This window comes from Chanos chanos, chromosome 3 (genome assembly GCF_902362185.1).
Source record: "Chanos chanos chromosome 3, fChaCha1.1, whole genome shotgun sequence".
NCBI lineage: Eukaryota > Metazoa > Chordata > Actinopteri > Gonorynchiformes > Chanidae > Chanos > Chanos chanos.
In genome coordinates this window covers 31,095,286-31,118,191 of record NC_044497.1, presented here as the reverse complement: position 1 = coordinate 31,118,191, position 22,906 = coordinate 31,095,286, and the positions used below count along the sequence as shown (strand labels likewise).

Sequence of the window (22,906 nt, the reverse complement as noted above, 5' to 3'; positions counted from 1 at the left end):
TTGAAATTTCATCTCCTTTGAAGGCGATTTAGGGCGTGACCGGCCGATGGAGACAATGTGCCCCGGGGGACAGATCGGCCGAGGCGGCACGCTAATTGAAACGTGTCGGCGACTCATCGACGTCTTGGCTCTGGTTTCAGGGCTATTTCAAACCACAATGCTGTTTGCTGGTTTCACATCACACAGGAGAAAAATCAATATGGTCAGTGGTATGGAATTATTCTTTGCAAGCGCATATAACTCCCACCGTCACTGGTAGATGCTGATGCCGTTTTTATGTTAAAAACGCAAATCATACTGAAATGAATATGAGTTACAACGTTTCACGTGTATGTTAATTTTAACTATTCTTGGTAGTCTAGAATGAAATCAAGTAATTTTAAGCACTAGGACCAATAGTAATGCTGCATTAGCGCACACAAAGACGAAATAAGAGGGAGTTCATGTGTTTTTCTTGAATTTGCCCCTACTTTAAGGCATCAGCGGCATGCGTTGCTCGTGGGCCAATATGAACTATCTGAAATAGATTGCCGGACAGATAAGGAATAATTTACGTTCCCGTAACTACCTTGGACAAAGATAGCGAGTTACTGGTGCCGATAACTCCCACACACACAGGGAAGCTATCTTTAACTGCAAACCGTAATACACCAGGGGTAGCTGTTGAAACTTTGCATGCGAGTGGCTTCCATGAGCTAGTCTATTTTAACCGTGATCTCTCATGGTAGCAGACTGTGCTAGTACACTATTTCAAATTTGAATTAACCGAGAGAAAACCGAAACTCTGGATGATCAAAATGGGTGACCATAGCAATTAATGTAATGTATGTATGATTAATGTATGATTATCAAATTAGGATGTTTTTCGCATTGGCGTGTGTGTGTGTATGTGTGTGTGTGTGTGTGTGTGTGAGAGAGAGAGAGAGAGAGAGAGCGCGTGCGCTAGTGAAAGGAAAGTATCTGAGGAGAGCGCAAGAGGGTCGGGTGTCGTGTCTTCGATCGGCGCTGCGATGACAGACACAGACGCTAGTCTAAAATCAGTATCCTCCTGGGCTGCCTGCCCGTCCGTCCTACAAGGAAATAAATCCCATGTGGACGAGCCGGCATTTGAGATCAGAGACAGCAGCCTGGCCCTTCAGATCTCCCGACCGAGGCGGAGGGCGCCGGCACAACAACACAAACCCGATGAAGCTAGTCAGGTCTTAGGTTAGGTTACACAGGATCATAACTCCAGCACAGCAGAAACTACGAAGAGGTTTTTGTTTTTAAGTGAGGACGAACAAGCTGTAAAACGGATAAAATTACGTTAGATAGACAGTTAACCTATGAGAAAGAGTTGTTTTGGAGTAGTTGGCCGGAGGAAACTCGACCCTTTTATGCAGATTGCAGACACCTGCCATTGGTTTAATGTTCCGCACACGTTAAATATCATGGTATGAAGTGGATCACTAAATTAAAATTAAATGACAGAGCATACTCTCTATGTGCTCACTTATTTACCATATTATTAATACCGTGTAATGTCATTCAGTAATAATGTGGGATAGTCAACAGGTCGATTTGGATCATAATTTTTCAATGTTATCGACACAATGATTTTTCTTATTTGCGCCATTTGTATAACCAATCAGTGTATCAGGTTTTAATCGTTAAAATTAAATATATTCTCCATTTTATAATTCTCTTGTGATTATGTAAAACGCCTAAAGAGGAAATTCTAGCTTTTCCACTAAAGAGTTAATTACTCCCGCTGTGTCTCTGAGTGTCTGGATGTCGATTGGGGGAAACGACGGAGAGAAAGACGCCGCTTTTTCCAATAAGGGTAGGCCCATATATTTTGCAGCTCATGTCTGAAAGGCTGGCTCCAAGCACTAGGGGTGGGCTCTCGCTCTCTGATGGTTTTCCAGTGAGTATTTGTCAGGTCAGACTGTGCACCGCCCGGCGGTCTCCGCTCCTCTCCCCGGGTTATTTATTACCTCTCTCCCCCGCCGGCAGCGCTGCGGCTCCGGGGCTGCTGCCAACAACGGCGCGGAGGCGGGGGGCATGTAAGGGGGTTAGCTACAGACGGCAAAGTAGAAACAAATCAAAACAACTACGTTGTCACCAAGGCTTTCACACACGTTTAGTCAGTAGACACGTATTTACACGATACATGGCAGCTATTTTGTTTATTAAGTGTGCGTTGAAAATATCAGTTTGTATCATAGTCAAGGCTATCAATCCTCCAACATTAACCAATTGGTTCTCTGTTACGTTTTCTGTGTATCCTTGTAAATTACCTAAATGCTCCAAAACAGTCCCAAATGCAAGAGGAACCTCCATGGAAAATAGGATAGGGCATCTGACTTGACAGGAACATACAAGAGAGAAACAAAATTGACCACTATAGCACAAAGTCATGAAATAACTCAACTGTACACATCATTCACAAAGCAGATTACTAATGTGTATTCTCAAACATGTACATGATTCAGCCCTCAGGCAATGAAGACCTGAGTGTTGTAATGTGTAACGTGTGTGTGTTTGTAGTCATGTATTACTCATTCACGCAATCGACCTTACATGTAATTCAGCAAAAATATTGTTTTGCATTATACCAGCAGCCCTTCATTCTCTCTCTCTCTCTCTCTCTCTCTCTCTCTCTCTCTTTCTCTCTTTCTTTCTTGCTTCTACCAGAACAGTGTCTGCTCTCAGAGGAGAATGCTGAAGTAAAACATTAGGCCTGTGTATTTTCTGTGAAGGTGATTTAGGGACACCTGAAATGTAAGATATCAAAAGGAAAGTGAATATAATCATCTGAACAGTGTAGGTGGCTTGTACAGTCATCTTGAAACGGTGAAAATATGGGGGAGGGGAGAAAAGAGTACACAGCTTATTATACAGAAATGGGCAAATGTGGGGGCAGAAAGTTCAGGGGAAGCCTTCTTGAACCCAGTCCGTAGGAAGGATATCTCGTTGTCATCTTTAAATTCAGGGGAACCCCTCTTTCGTAAATGCTGCACTTTTGAGTATTTAGAGAGGAACTCATGACTCATTGGGTAGGGTTTCACTGAGGAAGGTTGTGGGTGTCAAGGGGCAGGGGTATCCCCTACAGGGGATCCTCGCACTTATTATGTTTTTTAGGGCTCTCCTAAATGTACACCACAGTTCCTCTGAACTTTTTGCCCTTTTGATTATTTCCAACACTCAGGTTTTGGGTTAAGATTTACATGACTGATTTCAGGAATAAGAGAGCCTGTCTGGCAGTGTTTATACAGTGTACTGAGAAAAGCATCGAAAGAAAAGAAAAAAAGCTTTCTTAGTATGTGTCAGTGTGTTAGGTTTTCTCTGTTTTGACCTGTTTTCGTACTTGAAAACAGTAAAACTTGCTGTTCTTCTTTTTCTTTTTTCACTGTTTCAATTGTTTTATTTGTGCAAAGCAGCGTCACAGGAACCAAGACTCAAGAAGAGGAGCCTATCCTTACTGCTGAAGTACAGGTACACATTTTAAATGGTTTAGAGCGTGAAACTCTGTCTTCTTAAAAAAGCCCTCACACAACTCCGAGAACGAATATGTAAATACATATATGTAAACATGTAAATATGCTACTTTATTTAAACAACTGGCCCAGCAATTGGATCCAATAGTCTCCCACCATTTCCTTTTATTTACTCTTTATGGCACTAATCTTAATAAACTGAATAAGCAAAACCACACTGAGGTCTCTTGCATTTGCTCGATACTTGTTTGGGTTCAACACATCTAGGCTGACTAGGGCTTTAGTCAGTAGAGAGGGATTAAATGAAAATGGGCTGTGAAAGAATACTGGGACAGTCTTCCAAGACTCACTCAAATGCATTTTCAAGCTCTGCTTTCAAGCCGTACTCTGAGAGTTAATGAGAGTCGCCAGCATTTGTTGCATGTTTGTACCATTGCATTCAGTGTGGCCCCCGTGTTCCCTACATGGAAGAAAGACAAAGGAAGGTGCAGCGGAGTGGTACAGCAAACCTACTGGTAAAGCATGTATGACTGTTGGTTGAGACTGGTAGATCTCTCTATAAATGAAGAAGTCAGTGTTTCTGAAATGTTGTCAGAAATGGAATTTGAGCTGGTGACAAGGTTCACCAGTTAAACCTGACACAGCTATTGATGGATTTTCAACACGGAAGTCCCTTTGATGGCTTGCACATGGTCATTTGGATGCTATCTGGAGCTAACAGTTGTTCCTAGAGATATTCCCTTTTGAGGACCTGAAACAAAGTTCAGAGAAAGACCCACAATATGGCACTATTGTGCGCACAGCTGTGCATGCTATACAAACATATAACATGAAGATTAATTTATTATGTGCTTTCTCAGCCTTGAGTGATTGATTAGTGTTATGATATTGATAGTTTAATTAATGTTTATCATAATAAACAATAAACAAAATAGCCAAACAAGTAATAGTCACTGATCCAGCTGAAATGTTAAAGAGAACTTCCCACCAAAGGAAGAAATTAGTTGACACCAACATAAAATTATATTTCTGTTTTATAAGCACTGGAAGTCATATATTGTTGTATTGCATGCCGATAATAAAGACTGAAAATATTTTCGATCAACTTTGTCTTCTTTTAGTGAGAGATTAAAGTGGGCTATATCAGGTTAAGTTAAAGGTGGGGGATGTGAAACTCAAAATCAAGTTGTTTGACCTATATATTTTGCCTGGATACAAAATAATTATGTAATGACAATGAAACAAGGGATTATCTCGCTTGCATGTGTGAGCAGGGAGTCAACTTTAATAAATAAATAAATAAAGGGGTGGAAAATATTACAGCACCGTCCGTCGTGATCCCCCCTCGAGTTTTCGCGCTCGCAAAGCCTCCGCTGTTTAAATGGGCCAAGTTAGAGAAGCGGCGAAGAGTGCAAATCTTGTTTGGTCTGGGTCTATGAACTAAAGCGTGACTTTAACGATATATACAGGGTTAAAAAAACAACCCATGCAAACATCCCATTAGATTCATACATTTGTTTCACTCGACTAGTTAAATTAAGGAATGCAGAGGAGGGATAATCATTTACTCCTGCTTAGTCTTTGAATACGGAGTTTCTGTTTTGTTTATTTGCCGCCCTTATTTCATTGTATTCTTCCTAAAACGTTGAAAGTACTCTGAAATATCCAGTGACTTTCGTTTTGTTTATTAGTTACGTGAAGTTGACGAGGGGAACGAATTTAGACATATCAAAGTTTCGATAAATAACGAAAACAAATACATCAAAGTTATCAAAAGCTTGTATACGGACGACAACACCTCTAATTAAACAGTGAGTCAACACGGGGTCAGTAATCATTAATTCAATAAAATGTTCACGGTTAAAATCTCCCCAAGATGTCACGTATTAGCCCGGCGAGTCCGATTAAATGTGGTAGGCAGGAGCGCGGTGAAACCTGTCACGCGAGTGGAGCACTGAACTCGGCAGAGAGCGAGGCCATTGAAAAGTGGGAACTGGTGCATGGCAATCTGTTGGTGAACTTACGCGGTCTGCTGTCAGACAGCGACGCGGGAGCCCTGCGTAAAACAAAGTGGTGCGCCTTGAAGTCTACAGCTAACCAACTCCGAAACGAGGATACAGAAGTTGGGTTGGACGAACTGCTAATCACTTGTTACCGGCGCTACGCCTCTAGTAACATGCCTGCCATCAAAAAGGAGAGACTGGATGGGGACGATATGGCATTAGCTGCCTTCAACCAGCCTGAATACCTGGCCCCTTTAAATGCCACCGCTATCCCCGTGGTGACCCCACATCCACCGCCGTACGATCACATTTTCGCCCATCACCGCGCTTACTTGGGGCTACACGACACGGCGCTGCATCAACAGCACCTTCACCATCACCCTGACGACTTAATGCTGGAGAGATTCTCCTCCATCCCCGACTTTCAGCCGTTTTTCGACAACGGGGAACCATGTATCGAAGTGGAATGCGGAGAGAATAAGGCATTACTCTACATTAACAAACTATGTCAGGGCAGTAAAGGACCTTCCATCAAATACCGGGGTGAGTGGCTAACCCCAAACGAGTTCCAGTTTGTAAGTGGAAGAGAGACAGCAAAAGACTGGAAACGAAGTATTAGACACAAAGGTAAGCCTCTTTAATTAGCAGTTGTATATGATATATTTTTTCACTCCTGAGATAGTTTACGGTCAGATTTTATTAAACTAGGTTGTTGTTTTGTTATGTTGCACTTTCTCTGGTTGTGCTTTGCGTTTTTGGAAATAAAGTGTTACTCTCCATCACACCGGGTAACCTACGGTGCTGAGTTTACTGAAGGGTGTCAAAAACAGAATAGGACACACATTCATACACTTGGCTGTACCCTTGTCCGTTCCTATTAACCAAAGGGAGCTCCGGGAATCACACACATTCAAAAAAAGAAAAAAAAAAGAAAGAAAGACGTTGTGCGTAATGTGGCGATTGAGATTTGCCTCAAATTAGGATTATTGGTCCAAATAGTGCTGTCACTTTGTACTTGAATCTTGACTCATACGCTAACGAAACGAGAGATTCATGAAAGTTAATGTTGCTAAGTTGAAGAGAGGGGTTGGTAACCCATTTCAGATAGTCTACTGTTTCTCGCTGGGCTACGGCTGCTTCATTTTATTATCGCCGAGCAATAGGTAAGCACGTTTCTACAGAATTACGGTAAACTAGAGAGGGATTTCGAGCTATAGTGGATAAGTGTATGGGAAAAGGTAGTGTGTCTGATTTTTATTCTTTTATTTACTGATTTCAGAATTGCTGAATGGGCGCTTACATTTTGTTATTCATCCGGTAATTATGTATTGTATTCACACTTCTCACCTGTGATCAGTACTATTCGGGGTTTGAAAGAGCACTATCGTCAAGCATTTCGCGCACTGTGTAAATTTCCTTCATGCTGACGGAGCTGAAATGCATTAGTTAGAACAAGGGGAGGACAGCTCCTAAAAGCGCGGAGAACAGCCTCATCTTAGTGGCTTGGTTTTTCGGGATGACACTGAAACTGCATGTTTAGACCACACTGTGGATTGATACATATATCTCATAACAGACTGAAACGAGGTGGACTGCACTGAATTAATTTAAAATACATTAGAATGTGTCTCATTTTTTTAAATTTAACCATATTGGTTAACTTCACCAGCAGACTTCTTACCAGGGCTTCTACAGTCATTATTGCGAGGAATTCATTGAAAGTGCTGCGGTGTAGGCTACTATATAAATGATAACTCAAAATAACGACTTATTTTTCATTTTTATTCGAATTTAATGTCACTGAACGGGATGTTAGCATGTCCAGATCAAACCACGTTCTATTTCCACTCTGTTTTTAACAGTTTTATTATACTTGACAGATGACCTTGTGTGCTTTGGAGGCCACATTAAAAATGTTGAAAAAGTCACTGTTCCCTATTTCTCTCACGTAGGGAAAAGTCTGAAGACCCTTATGTCCAAAGGAATCTTACAGGTACATCCACCAATCTGTGATTGCCCGGGGTGTCGAATTTCATCTCCAGTGGTAAGATTACTGTTCTGTGGGTTCCATTTTTACTCTATGTGTCTCATCAACATTCGTATAATTTCTATTTTAAGGTTGCATAGCTCTGTAACTTTTTTCTTTTACATATCAGTAATTTTTTAGTCTTCATTAATCACTTGTATTTGGAACTGATCAATGGAAGGCTCCCTCATGTAGGCTGTTGTGATTTGATATGTTTTTTGAGAGAAGTGTGACAGTAAAAGAATGACAACACAGGACTTCAAGTGCAAAGTGCAAGGTCACACAGGGAAAGCATGTTCAAAACACACATACACACACACACACACAGACGCACACACACACACACAGATGTACAGACACTCACAAATGATGTCTGATCTGATTTAAAATGTGATGTGATAGTTTGGATTTGGTCGTTAGCTTGCCATTCTTATTCTGCTGTTTATCTGCAAAGAGATGTAGCCCAAATGACTACATTGTTTGAAGAGATTTAGTCAAGGGGGCAATTGATATGTTGTTGGTGTCAAATCTTCCTCTTAGATGTGAAGGATTAGGAATAGGCAAAATGCCTGGAATTTTGTTTGTTTGTGTTTGTGTGTGTGTGTGTAAGAGGCAGAGGTGTTTGATGAAGGTCTGATCAAGGGTCGGTCAGTGGTTGCATGGAAGAAAAATGCAGCTGTGTAATTCTCACTTGTCTCACTTGTTATTGTATCCAGAAGAGTAAAGTACCAGTGATCCCATACTGTGTAGGTTATATGCAGACAGCATGAGAGGGCAACTCTAATTAGACTTCTAATGCCAGTCTTGCCTGTGAGTCTTTGTGCAACGTGGAAGTCAATTAGGCCCTGATCATAGCCTAATTCATGACCAGGGCCTAATTCATGACCAGGGCCTAATTCGTTGCTTGCTGGTTTTACTCCACTTCCACAGGTGCCCCTGGAACTAGTGGACAGCACTGTGTGTGTGAGTGTGTGTGTGTGTGTGTGTGTGTGTGTCTTATTTGATAGTTTGTGTCTGTGTGTGTGTCTGTGTGTGTCTGTGTGGTGAGTGTGTGTACATGCCTGGCTTGATGGTGGTGGAATCTGTCCACACAGGTGCTGTGTTTTTATCTGAACTGAGCGCATCTGTCATCGCCTCCAACGGTTAATCTGGAGGAAAGGGTGTAAGAGGCTTACCAAGCTACTGAGCGTGGCTACTGGTGATTATTGTGTGTGCCTCACGCAAGGCAAAGGCGGTTTAGATAAGCTGGAGGTGTTGGAGTGATACAGGTAAAGTAGTAGGGCGTGCTACGGCCAGAGCCACTGATAAAACCATAATGGATTTGTTTTTTTGGGAGTTTTGGACTTTTTGTTGCATTTTGTCGTGCTTTATATGCACAAAGGAAGTTGGTAAAGGTCACGTTTTTTGTCAACTTGTCGTTGTTATCGAAGACTTGAAAAATGCTTTCGGTTCTTACTTTTTAGATTTTTTTATGAGTGAAGAGCTGTTTTCTTTTTTTCTACAAACTGATTTTCGAAATTTATAAGCGAACAGAACGTTTTTTCACAACTGACTTTTCAATTGAATATGGTTTTTTTCCAAGCAATGTAATTACATCCCTCAATTTACCTTGTAGTGAACAACAAATGGAATACTTACAAAGACAGCTTTTCACATATATTCTGCTATTTCATTTCACTGACAATGCAGACTTAGCTGAAAGTCATCATAATCTCTCTGTGAGTGTTTCTTGAGCTGTAGCAGTCTGGCTGTGACTGATGGTTTAGTTCCTATCTTACTGTATTGAGGACACCGTGATATTTGAATAAAACTATACCTCTTGGTTAAGTTTTCTCCTCAGATGCTTTATAATGGTCTCTTTATATATGCATGGCCTATGAACAGTTGTAACAATGGTGTTCTAACATGTATAGATTAATTTACCTTTATTTGATTCAGGGTACAGTCAGTCTTACTGATGTTCTTTGATTTACTAATGGAGTCAAGATGCTTATTTCACCAAGCTAAAATCTTTAGTGAAATTCCAGTTTTCAAGAACTCTGATTCTAATTCACTTATTTTTATTTGCTTTCAATCTCCTAGTATGTCCAAGAGCTTTTTACTGTTGCTTCTGTATGCCATGTGGCTATTCAAGTGCCCCCCCCCCCCCCCCAACCCCCACCACCCCTCCTTCTTTTCCCGTAAGCACCGTGCCGTTTTGTGAGAGGTGTGGACGCTGAAAGCAGGCTGCCAAGCTTGTCTCGCCTGTCTCCACGTTCAACCCCCCTTCCCCCCCGAAGGGCAAGGCATACACCGTCACTCCCTCTGAGTTAACAAGGCACACACGTCACAGCACATTCACTCTCTGTCTCTCTCTCTCCCTCTCTCTCCCTCTCTCTCGTGTGTATACACACAACATACACAACACACACACACACACACACAAGTGCAGCGCTTGCATGCAGGCAGTCACAAATATACACAAAGTACAGAAATAACATAGATGTCTTGGATTACACTCACACCTCTCTCTTGCAGTTTACATGCCCATACACACAAACACTGAGCACCATACACATAAAAACTTACTAATAGTCTCACTGCCTCTCAGTTTGTATTATACATGATCATCATATAGTTTCAAAAACTCTTACCATTTTTAAGAAATATTAAATTCATTCATTTTTTTTTACAAAGTCAGTTTAAAGTAATCAAGATTTGCATTCAGGAGCTCAGAATACACTAAGCGAATACCTAACTGTTACAGACTGTTTTGCCTGTATTTTTCAAAACCTGTATCTCTTATACTTTCACCCAAAACAATACCTAACACAATTACAAATGAGAGAATCATGTTTAGTGCGGCATTGAAAGTAGAAAATAATTAGAAAGAAGACAAGGTAGTTCTTGTGTGATGGCAGTGGCTTTTGCACTGGCCGTTTTGGTTTTTAACTGCGGAAATGGTCTCATGTGAAAGATATGAACCCTATTTACTTTTTTGGGCTGTGAGACTTATCCATCGTGTGTCACAGTACCGTTTTAGTACAGCCTGGGCCAAGTGTAGCACACTCAGTTGTCTAAAGAGCCATAAAGAGAACTAGGTTGTGCTGATTGGGACATTATCTGGTAGGCATTGTATGCCTTTTTGATCAACACTGTCCCTTGAACATAGTCATGATGTCCATTTCTCTTTCTGGTCTATTCAAACTATCACAGAACCCTAGTTTATGTTCAGGACTATCATATTAGATCTAAAGAAGGACCACTGAGGGTTTGGTTTCTTAAATAGTTCTTTAAGTACTATTCCAAACCAGTTTAATGTGGTTGAGGAGTATTATCTTAACAGTAAGGCGTATGTTTATTTGTGGCCCGTGACCTTTGATCTAACACATAGCCATTGTAGTCATAGACATATTTGCTGTTAAAGTACTTGAACATTTTGTCAGTTTGGTGTGTTTGAATGGTGGTGACATTGTCTCTTTTAAGAGCGCTGGCTGATGAGCTATGCTGCCTGTTGTCTCCCTGGAGAAACGCACTTCCTCCACACTGTTTTTTCAGCAGAACGAGCGGAGGCCGGCAGGAAATTACACTCTCCTCCGGCTCGTAAATATCTCCTCCAATCAGGGCTTCCCCCCACTGCATCCTGGGTCAAAAAAAAAAAAAAAAAAAAAAGAGTTCTCTTTCTGGGGGTTGGGGCTGGCAAGGAACCACTGGTTTAGTTTAGGACTTCCATGGCCAGGTTTGAGAAGCAGGGAAGTCAATAGTTGAGTTATTACAAAAAGAATGAATAAGAAAAAAGAGATGAAGCAGTATGCTAAGTATGAAAGTCAGCATTTGTTTTTGTGTGATGATGTCCAGTATCATCCTACTCTACTCATACATGTCAAGGACAGAGAGACTGCTAATCCCATGACTGTAATGACAGTAGAGATATAGTGAGTTTATTTGAGTAGCTCTGTGGTGATATGATGATTATGCAATTGTTAGTGCATTATAGTATGGTCATTGCAATTTGTTTGGTTATGTGTAGTAATTCTGTTCTGGCAAAGCGGTGCTGTGAAGTTTAGCACGGAATGGGGCCTGACGCCACTCTGTCTCACAGCAGCTCATTCCCTGCGGGGGGTTCAAAAAATCATGTGAGTGTGTGTGTGTGAGAGACTGTGTTGGTGCGGGAAGACTCGTGTGTTGGTATGTTTGTATCTCTCCCACACGGTGTCGAGGCTACGCTGCTATGGCAACGGCAAAATTCTGCTTCAGGACAGTAAGAAGGCATACAGCCCCTGCAGTCCGTTGCGTTTGAACAAGAAGCAAAAAGAAATCGGAACACAGCTTTAAAACACAACCCTGAAATGCTAGCCTAAACTGCGAGGGTCTGTCAGTCGGCAAATCTCACTGTTCCTTATTTGCTTTGAAAAGCAGCGACGATCAGCTCAGCAGTAAACGCTGACATCCTAACATGCACATCCACACTCCCTTGTGTTCAAGTTAAACTCAGTCACGAGCCATCACATTCGCATAACTTGTGAACCTCCAAAAATACCTTAGTGTGAAAACTTGCTCACAGTCGGGTCCACGGTAGATTCACTCTGTTGTGAAGGGCGGTGGGCCTGTGGTTGACAGGGAGAGAGAGAGAGGCACACACACTGGAGTCGCAATGTGAGGGCCCCCAGTGTCAGGCATGGGTGGGACACTGTGGGAGTTGATGGGGAAGGTGCATGGTTTATCTATCAGGGCCTTGCAGCTGATTATAACAAAACCGCTAGGTCTATAATTAGAATGGCTCCGCCCGCTGTAGCTTTTTACAGATATTTGACCCCATTTTACTGTCTGCAATCCAAAATTCTGCATTCTGTATTTCTTTCTTTACTACATAGAAGAATTTCATGAAAAGATTCATTCCTTCATCCTTTTTTTCCAAGCTGCTTACCCTAATTGAGGTTGCGGGGTGCTGGAGCCTATCCCAGCGCTCGTTAGGCGAAAGGCGGGGGAGAGGCCCTCGACAGGTCGCCAGTCCATCGCAGTCATGAAAAATATGACAATTTGAAAAACTAGGCTTCAGAAAACAAATCAGATTCTTTAGTAATATCTGATGCTATGAATTCAAACCTTTTAGATTGATATTTTTTCTTGCTTTTTTCCCATTCTTTTATTCACCCCAGTTTCATTCTTGCCTTGTCCCCCCCCCCAAACACCCTCCACCCTCTCCTCCATCCGTTCTGTCTCTGGGGAGTATGGTGGAGTCGTTACCTGTCCATAAAGCTCTCCTGTGGCTGTCTTTGTGGGGCTATCCAAACACATCCAGAGCGAGGCTTGTTCGCTTCACTGCACTGCCACTGACCCCCCAGCGCGGAGAAGCGCTCCACTGGTCCGAAACAGCCCACTCAACGCCTGGGCCGCGGGGCTGGGTCGGACGGCTGCAGCCTGTAGAGGAGGGAAGCACTGGGTTAGGCTTCTTTTCCCACAGTATTTTTGAAATTTCTCTTTTTATTTTAAATTGTGAGACCAGCGTTTCTAGTTGTCATTCGTTGACTTGTTTAACTTAACTTATCTGATGATGGTCATAAAATTGCGGGGTATTTTTTCTTTTGTGGTCCATTAAAAATTTTAATCTTCTGTATTTATGACGTCTTTATATGTGGAATACACCTTAGGAAAAAAGAAAAACACAGAAGCCCCGTTCTCCAAAACTAATATTGTGTGTCTAATGATGTGGTTTGCTGCTTTTGCTGGCTACATGAGATATGTAAAGAGCTGATTTGATTACGCCATGTGCTCTTAACAGAAAACAAAAGCGTGTCTTTTGTGACACAGCTGGGGAGGAACATGCTTAGGGAGTGCACATGCAATGTTTGTTTTAGTCTTTTTTTTCTCTCTCTCTCTCTCTCCTCTCAGTGGACCAGTCAGTGTAGCAACCACCGCCTGGCCCGCCACAATCCTTTCCTCCACCTCCCTCTCTCCCTCTGCTCCCTCTCTCCCTCTCTCCACCCTCCCCCTCTCCCCCCTGAGCTCGCGCCAAGTCTGCCCGCCATCCCGCCTCCGCACTCACACATAGAGGTTACGGCACGCACGCACACACACACACACACACACACACACACACACACACACACACAGAGGTTACGGCAGACAGACGCGTGACTCATTAGGCATTCGTCCCCCGGGGAGAGCGCTGGGGGGGCGCGTGCGAGAGCGCTGCAGCTGCAGGCATGTCACGGGCTGCTACCGCTGTGTGTGTGTGTGTGTGTGTGTGTGTGTGTGTGTGTGCGTGCGCCCCTGCAGCAGGGCACTGCACTTTGAGGAAATACTATGGCAAGAAAATAAATCTCTTGCCTTTTTAATGCAATCTTCAACCATGTGAATTAAATTACTTGACAAAAACACTGAAGAACTTATAAAAATCTCTCCTGCTTTAAGAGGTGCAAACTTTTGTAAAATATCTTACTTTCATTTGAAGATTGGACAGCAAAGAACTGAAAAGAGAAAATGTTCAATTTTATTTTGCGTTATAAGCATCCACTTCAAACGATTGCTGGCTCTTTGGAGGAGCAGTGTTATATAATAAAGCTACAACACACATTTTTGGTTAAATTAGTGTTTTTTGGTGAATGTGCAGAATGTTGTATTTGTAGTCTTTCCTTCGTACTTTCAGCTCACACATAAAGTAGAGCAGTATAATCACCCTTCCTCTTGTTTATTAACAAGGGGAAATACCTCATATTGACATGACTTAGGCCCCAATTTTAACTGTATACTGTTTCAGCAGTCTAACACCATTTCTTAAACTGCATCAGTATGTGTAGCTTAGTTTTTCAGTTATTCTTTTGATGATGATATGTTTCTTCCTTGGTCTTATGCTTGCCCTTCTGTCAAACAGGAGACAAATTAGAAAATAATAATGATAATAATAATAATAATAATAATAATAATAATAATAATAATAATACTTGGAACATTTATGTCACACAGTTGCCTTGTAAATGCTGTGTCCCAGGAAACTAGCACTTCTGCTACACCAGCATTGGAGTGGTAACCGGTGACATTTTGTCAGCCACCAAACCCAGGGTTTGAAAATAGTCCAGTGCGTGTGTGTGTGTGTATGTGTGTGTGTGTGTGCGTGTGTGTTATATGTACTGATGTAAATATAGCTTTTTGCGTCAAAGGGCAGACATTTTGCGTAGGAGGGTTTATTCATAGCAGTGCTTTTTTAGAGGAAATTTATTCAACACGTTTTTCCACAGATCACCGGCACTGGACCACATTTGGTGTTGCCAAAAAGCTCTGGTAATGTGTATGAAAAAAAAAAAAACAGCTTGCGTGTGTCTGTTCGTGTATAATGTGCGCGTGAGCCTCTGTGGGAGTGTTTTTTTTTTTTTTTTTTTTAAATATATAGTTTTGTTTTGGAACACCCTCCTCCGTGGTGTTGCCGGAAATAGCACACAGCCACCCCCGGTTCTGCGTCAGTGACGCTGAATGAAGGGCGGGGTCTGCGGAGGGGCTTTCCGGCAGGAGGAGATGGGGTGGGGGGTGGGGTGTGGGAAGGGGTGGGCAGAGCGAGAGCTTGGCTATGGAGACATTGGTGTGTTGTGGCCATGTGGTGAACAGCCTGTGCACCGCAGACTCGGTCAGATACAGCTCTGCTGCTGTCCAGCCCGCCTCATACATGTTTCAACATTCACAGATGTAGGCAAAAGAATGTGACAACATGTGAATTACAGTGTATGTGTGTACATGTATGTATGCCGGCGAATGTGAGTCTGTATTCGGGTGCTTATGTAGTTCTCGTGTGGACACTTCCATGTGCAGACTGAAAAACAGTGAGTGACTGAGTGAGTGAGGGGGAGGGAGAGAGAGGGAGAGAGAGAGAGAGAGAGAGAGAGAGTTTTTTGAGTTTCAGAGTATATGTTCAGTTTTCGAGCTCAAAAAGTTACTCCACTGTACTTTCCCAGATCTTTCTCTCAAAAAAAAGAGAAGAAACTGAGAAGAATCTGCTGTCTCTGCAAAAGGGGAAAAAAAGGGAAACCGTGTAGAAGTATGCAGTCTGCTCATCCTCAGGGATGTTTTCATCTTTTTCTCCTTTTTTCCTCCTCTTTTTTAATGTATGCCACTTGAGAGAATCCAGAGGGGTTGCACCTGTTTGCCTCTTGGCTAGTCTCTCCACCCCTGCCCTGACCTGCCACTCATATTGCTGTCCTCACGGGGCTTCCGCGTGTGTGTGTGTGTGTGTGTGTATGGAGAGCTCGCGTGTGGAGGAAGGGATAGCTGGAGGGTGCGTCAAAGTAAAGACATGGGCCTCGTACGTATGCATACTCTCTCATACACACACACACACACACACACACACACACACACAAACATACACATACACACACGGAGACTGCATTTTGACAGAAGAAAATTTCAAAGCTTGGTCCAACAGATGATCTTGTTCTCTCTTCTTTCCAAATTCTTTCAGTTTGTGCATCTATCTATTTCTCTATCTTCATCTATCTACCTCGTTCCCCTCACCCAGGGGAACTGGAGGAGGCACATTAATCTGCACCGACCCCTTCAGGTCACATTAAAGGTCGCCCAGCTTCACTCACTAAGCCCCGAGGGCCTCTCCTCTCCTTCTTCATCTTCCGCTCCCTTTAGATCTCTCAGGCAGTGAGGGCGAGTGAGATAGAGAAAGAGATGGAAATGGAGAATAGCTATCAGGTCTCACTCCCTCACCCTCCCTCTCCATCACCAAAACTCTGACATCCGTAGTCTTCTCCTTTGCAGGCTGTGGTTAGGCTAACTCTTTCACGTCTGCGTTGTTGTAAGGGATGTATCAAACATTTTGCATTTGCCATCAGGAACATTCTCATCTGATGTTTGGCTACTTTCTGCTACATATTTGATTTGTTGGACCTTAGGGCTCAATTTACATTTTTTTTTAAGGCAGTTGAAGTGAGAGCTAGAGAAACAGCATCTAATGAATCTTACTTGCTTAGTTTGGAGAGAAAATAGCAATACACAGGTTCAGATTTTACAAAGTCATTGCAATGCATTGTTCTTGGCACTCTTCTGTCTCTATGTCTCCATCCATTCCCTTGGTATGGTTGTCAGGGACAGCAAACTACAATCTATGCATGTCAGCATTTTGCTTTGTTTCTGCCTTGTATAAAATGCTGCGTTTGAGAGCAATTGCTTTCTGTCAGTTGTTAACAATATCTTCGATGGTATATTGGTGATAAAATATTGAGGACTGATCTTGCTGGTGGCCTTTTTTTAATGTTCATTAGAAACTCATGGATAGGGCCCCTTGTCAGGTTGCGTCATGTCACTTCCTGTGAACAATTCTGCAGGCAAAATTTGTACAAATATATTTGCTTTGTGTATTATGATTGCTTCTAATGTGTTATAAATGTATTGCGTTGGCCCAAAGGTGGCAGCAGCATTGATCGGCATGTGTAATGGATTAGAGATATTATGCTTTTCTCTTCTCAATCGCCCAGTACTGTAAATATGGATGTGTGTGTGTGTGTGTGTGAGAGAGAGAGAGAGAGAGAAAGAGAGTGTGTGTGTGTGTCTGTGCATGTGTGTGTGAGAGAGAGAGAGAGAAAGAGAAAGAGGGTGTTTGCGTGTGTGTGTCTGTGTGTGTGTTTTGGGGGGCGGTGATTTGAATATTACGACCTGGTTCTCAGAGGCTCTGTCCCTGTGTGTGTGTGTGTGTGTGTGTATGCGTGCAGAATCGTGGACGCCTGGCAGAGAAACGGACCATCCCCCTTCCACCCACACGGATCCCCAAGAAGGAGCTGGCCTCCATTTTCAGCAGTGACGACAGCGAGGGGAGTGAACGAGCTAGTGGAGACCATGCTGACATCAAACAAGAGGACGAACTGCACTACAGTATCATGAGAAAAAGGTGTGTGTTTTTTTTTTACATGTGTGCGTATATTTGAGCTTCCTGTTAGCCGTACTCACATACATCCTCACTAAGTCCTTTAGACAGCACCAGAAGATACAGGCACAGGTCGGTATCCCTCTCGGCTCACTGCTTCCCTCTATCTCAGAATGAGCACGTGTTGATCAAACAAAGCCTTGGCCTGTTTTCTGCTCCTCTTCTTTAACTGGGGTCAGCAGTGCTACGCACAGCCCACAGTGTAAGGTCAGCCGATGCCTGCTCATCAAACATCAGAGCGTCGTTAAGGCCGATTTATAGCCCCCCGAGTGTCAACCACCCAGACTCCCCCCCCCCCCCGGGCTGAATACTCACAAACACAAATGTATGCACCACTCCTACGGACACACACACATACACGCACACACACACACACACACACACGAACACACACATATATATACAGACATAGGACGCTCTGAATCTAAATGCGGCCTGAAGAACACACGCTTACAGAAATAGATGTATGCACCTCATACGTACTGTACAGTTACAGGGCAGCAAAGTATGCCATTCCTGCAGTCGTGTTTGATGTGTCTCAGAGCATTAAGGGCAAATCATGTGTGTCTGTGTGCAGAACACATCAGATGTCTTTTTAGGTTGTGTAAGAGCTCCTATCTGTGGAAAATTCAAAATGAACAGAAAACAAAGGCCTTTGTTCCATCAGTGACAAATGTGTTTGGAATATTTTCATGCACCAGTGTGATTATTACTGCCTAATGAATGCAATGGTTCACTTAGATATACCGCTTTACCTAGATGGTTTTATCATCTAAAACAGTATGTAGCTGAGACGGTCGTGGAGTATCAGTGAGATTTGCTTCATGTAAATATGAATTTTCTCTCAGTGCTGCAGAACACAGAATTTATCTCATTTTGTGTTACCTCATATTGCTGTCTTATCAGAATTGGGGAAATTAATTGTTTTAGTGTTCATTAATATCTCGCTTCCCTCACTCTTTACTCCTATATTCTTTAATATTTAGTACTGTTGCAATAGGCTTTCCTTGGACGTAGGCTAACATTAGCAGCTGAGGCTGTTGTTGCACTAGCGATTTCGGCTGTACGCATTACAGATGATCACTAGCCAGCAGATGTCAGCCCAGGCAGGTGACCATGGGGAAACTCACTTTGGTCAAACACTCTTGCTGCTAATTAACGCACACAGACAATCCAACCTCGATGCTAGGCAGTATAGAGGAAGTCATTTGAACCTGTCAGGAGAGGAGCTAAGTCTGCAGTGCTTGCCAGTGGTTGACTCTGTTGTGAGATCTGTTATGAGTTCTTTGTAGCATTTCAGTTCAGAGTATCTGTTTTCTGCCCTGTTTGAGGGGAGATGTAAGCTGCGAAGTGCAGAGTGAAAGTGCGTTAGAGACATTTGTTTGGAGCATTAAGGATAGCTAGGAGGCTTCAGCTTGGCTAATTAACAGAACAGGAAATGGAAGTGGCTCCTATCTCATTAGCAATTTGGCTCCAGCGAAAATGTCACAGACTTATCCTGATGTAGTTCAGGCTCCACAATTTCAAGTGCACAGTTGCAACTCTATATGTGTATGTGGTTTAAACTTTGCAGAGTTATTGGCACTGTAGTGCCCTCACCCGTGTTCAACCACATGCATAGTCATGCCCTGAGAAGGTTCTTTGTCCCAGTATGGTTCAGTAGCACTTACATAGAGGATCTGGGAAAAATTAAAGTGTACACTTAAAGAAAGGAAAACACAAGACAAAACAAAAGAACGACCACAATAACAATGAAAACGAACTTCTGCCTCTCCCTTAAAGATGGTTTGACCATTGAATGATCCAAAAATGCATTTTTAACCTCAGTAAATTTGATCGACCTTTAATATCATTTATTTTTTAACAGTTTTACAGACTGTAAGATGTTGCATGCTGTTAAATTATTATATTTTAAGAATCATCTACCCCCTCAGTGAATGGACCCTTGTTTGAATGTGACGAATGTGTGAAAGAACTTTATTTTCTGGGAATGAGATGGGAAAGTTTTTTTTCCCAGTAGTGGAAGGTGGAGCAATTGGAATGTCTAAGAGGCTTCATGCCTGTGTGCGTTAAGCCGACGCTGTCAATTCGGGTCATTACAAAGTGCTGTAGGCACGTCGCTCAATGGGCTGCCTCAAACTCCACATATACACGCAAACACACGCACGCGTACTCCACCAAAGCAAAGAGGTCATTGTGAGGTCAGTCCATTATGACAGACCAGATGAACAGAGATGGAGACTGTAACGTTTGGCTGTGATGTCATTCACTACTTGGAAGGGTATTTTGAAGAGAAATCAGAGGCATTTTTTGTTCCCCAAAATCCCCTCATCCCCTTAGCTTCATTCATGCTCGTCTCAGAATACAGGCTCAGATCTGTGTAAAAACCCTTAAGATGTTAAAAGTGATTCTGCTTTTAGAACCTTGGAATACCAGAGGGAGGTTGTGATAAAAACTTATATACACACACACACACACACACACATTCATTACTCTTGATTTATTTATTCAGTCATTGCGAGACAATAAGTCTTTAATGGATATCTGGCTGAGTCCTGGCTCCTTCACTCAGTGGCTCCTTAGTACGATGACACCGGCGCAGGGACCATAATGCATTGAAAGGTCCGACTAACCTCGTTAAACTGATTCTCCCTCAACACTTCTGCCGTCTCCGTGTAAAGATGATAATGAATTTAAAGAACACTTATGACTAATATGGAGGGCTTTTACCCTGTTAAAGGCGGCGGACTGCAGGGAGCCACGGTTCTCCTCTGTTCCGGGTCCGTACTTTGTGCAAATGCGGGTCTAACCAAAAGAGATAATGGGATGTTCAATCTATGAAATTCGATTTCCATTGAGCAGGGCATGGTAAGTGAGTTGTGGAGGGGGTCTTAACAAATTGGATTTAGTCAATGGATGGAGAAAAATGGGGGAAAGGCTTTGTGTATGAGTGTATGTACGCCTCATCAACACATGATTGGGATTATTGTTATGGTTATGACGTACAGAATTATTTACGGACTCTTATTCCTTCACACCAGCCTACACTCATCCACTCTCCATCTCACCTTTAAAAACGACACTCCGTACTCAATGTTAATAAAAGAGCTTGCCAAAATTTTTACAGTTGCTAAAAATATGTATGTATCAAGTAGTCTGTAGTGCCAGTGAGTTTAGGGAGTGGGAAAAGGGATTTCCCAATTTAACTGAGTGAAAAGTCTTTGAATAATGTCATTTCAAAGGCTCCCTACACCTCAGTACATCTTTTAACCAGATTAATGTTAATGGTAGGCGGCTTTTCGGGTGATTAGTTCTTTGGGTTGAACAGAGCAGTATGTGGTGACAGAAAAGGTTCTGGTTGAGTTAAGCAGGGTTACAGAACCCCAGAACCCAATGGCCCTGTGATTAATAATGCTCTGTCACAAAGAGTACAAATTTAGAGTGAAAGCTCGGGCTCTTCAAGACATCCATTATCCAAAAGACAGGTCCTGCACCGTGTGGAAAACAAATTCCAAGTTTCAAAGGAAAACACAGGAAGGAGAAAGTATGTGTTTATCATTAGATGTCTCTTGTTTTTACTCTCAAATGCCTAAAGTTTTTCCAGTGTGAAGAAGTCATTATGCGTGCAATGCCTAATATATTTCTCGTAGCCTACCTGTGTGCAGTGCTGGTAGATGGGTCAGTAACAGGGCTTTAGAAATGCTGACAGCTTGTCTGGGTAATTACTGAGCAACCATCAAGGATTATATAAGATGGTATACCTGCTTACTGAGGACAACCCACAGACAAAGAACCTCCTCTGCAAAAGTGCCCAACCCCAACTGCTATTATCAGATTATTTTGGAATAAACTTGTGCAGTCCCTGGATTTGGTGCAGATATATTTACCATGCACTGATATATTTTCGATACAGTACATTTTCTGACGGTTAATACATTTTCATTCAGATGAAAAAAAAGTGTAGTATGAAAGCATAAGTGGATTAGATGGATAAAACTTGTGGATGGAGTTTGATTTGTGAGTGGTGGAGCTTTCCATAAAAGAAGAAGGAGAGGTGAAGGAAACGAAGCAGACAACCGTTGCACCTGTCTGGGCATACATAGTGCTAGTCTACCCTCTGGGTTTACATAGTCATTAATGCGTTTTTTGGTGGAGGAAGAGCTGGACTCGTCTGCATTTAGCATTAGAAGGGCTCCTCCTGTGAGGCGTGCCTTCGTCTACTTTGGTGGCTGTCTAGACCTGTCCATGAGCACTCTGCCAGCCAGGAGTGGAACTCAATTGGGCCAAGCCCAACAACCGAAGCCAACCCAAACCAGCTCTTTCAGCTCCACCACATCTGGCATGGCTCAGAGAATCCTGGTATGTACCAAAGCAAGAGCATTTTCTGACTTGTGTAGATGTCTGGTTTTTAGATATTTTCGAGTATCTTTGAGCTGTGTACAGTAGTTTGAATATATTGGCAGTGTCAATTCATTTCGGGCCCATGCATGTTTGACGCCGTTCCCAGACATATCTTACTAGACATAAATGCTGATGTACATCAGATACTGCTGGTTATTAGATATGAATGAATTCTTTGCAAATGCATATCTGCATATGAAATGCATATGAAATCTGAGCTCTGAGGGATATATACATACACACACACACACACACACACACACACACATATATATATATATATATATATATATATATATATATACACACACACACACACACACACACACATATATATATATATGTACATACACACACACATATATACACATACTCATCATATATGTTTTGCATAAGATCAGTAAGTAGTTTCTGAAAGCCTGCCTGAGCAAAGGTTGAAGGTCATCATTATAATCATACACAGGAGATTAGGGATGGCTGCCTTTGTGTGGTCCTCAGGTCCTGGTAGACTGTGGCCTCTACGTCAGTTCTGAGAAAAAAAGGGTTCGCTCGTAAGAACTGGCCACAGATGACTTCGGCTCCTGCTGTATTCAGTCATTTTTGTTTTGTCAAAGAGTTTTCCTGTGTAATTTTGGAATGCCTCCACTGGACTGCTGGGAAGTGGGCATGACGCTAAGAATTCCTGGAAAGGTAAAGCAGTGATTAGTGGCCACAGCTCTGCAAAAGAATTATTGCCTCCACCACTGTCCCTAAGGGACTCCACAGGTTAACGCTACTATACTCTCAAGAGATTTCACATCCTTACAAACTCAGGAATTGAGACTGAATTGTAATATGTACTGGTGGAAAGTGAATAACTAAGGGTGTTGATATTGCTAATGGTAAGCACACTGTGCTAGCTTCCTTATATCCATCATTTCTCAAATTGATTCTCTTGACATGTATTAACATCTTTCATGATTATGCTTTAAAGGATATACAGAGTCAAGTTGTTAAATGGGCTAGATTTATACAGCAGTGGATTATGTGGGCTAAAATCCAACTGAAAATGAACACGCCTCAGACAGTTATGTTGTCTTGTTATATCGTGTGTCGC

General features: G+C 42.4%; 1 protein-coding gene across 1 annotated transcript in view; it reads left to right on the top strand.

The window, feature by feature from the left end:
- The first annotated feature begins 5,640 nt into the window (after positions 1-5,640).
- Positions 5,641-22,906, top strand: part of samd11 (sterile alpha motif domain containing 11) — a 47,636-nt gene continuing 30,370 nt past the window's right edge. Inside the window, exons 1-3 of the mRNA XM_030770080.1 lie at positions 5,641-6,109; positions 7,435-7,526; positions 17,198-17,373. Coding sequence (XP_030625940.1) covers positions 5,656-6,109; positions 7,435-7,526; positions 17,198-17,373 — 722 coding nt within the window. The 5' untranslated portion in view covers positions 5,641-5,655. The remainder of the gene's footprint in view (positions 6,110-7,434; positions 7,527-17,197; positions 17,374-22,906) is intronic.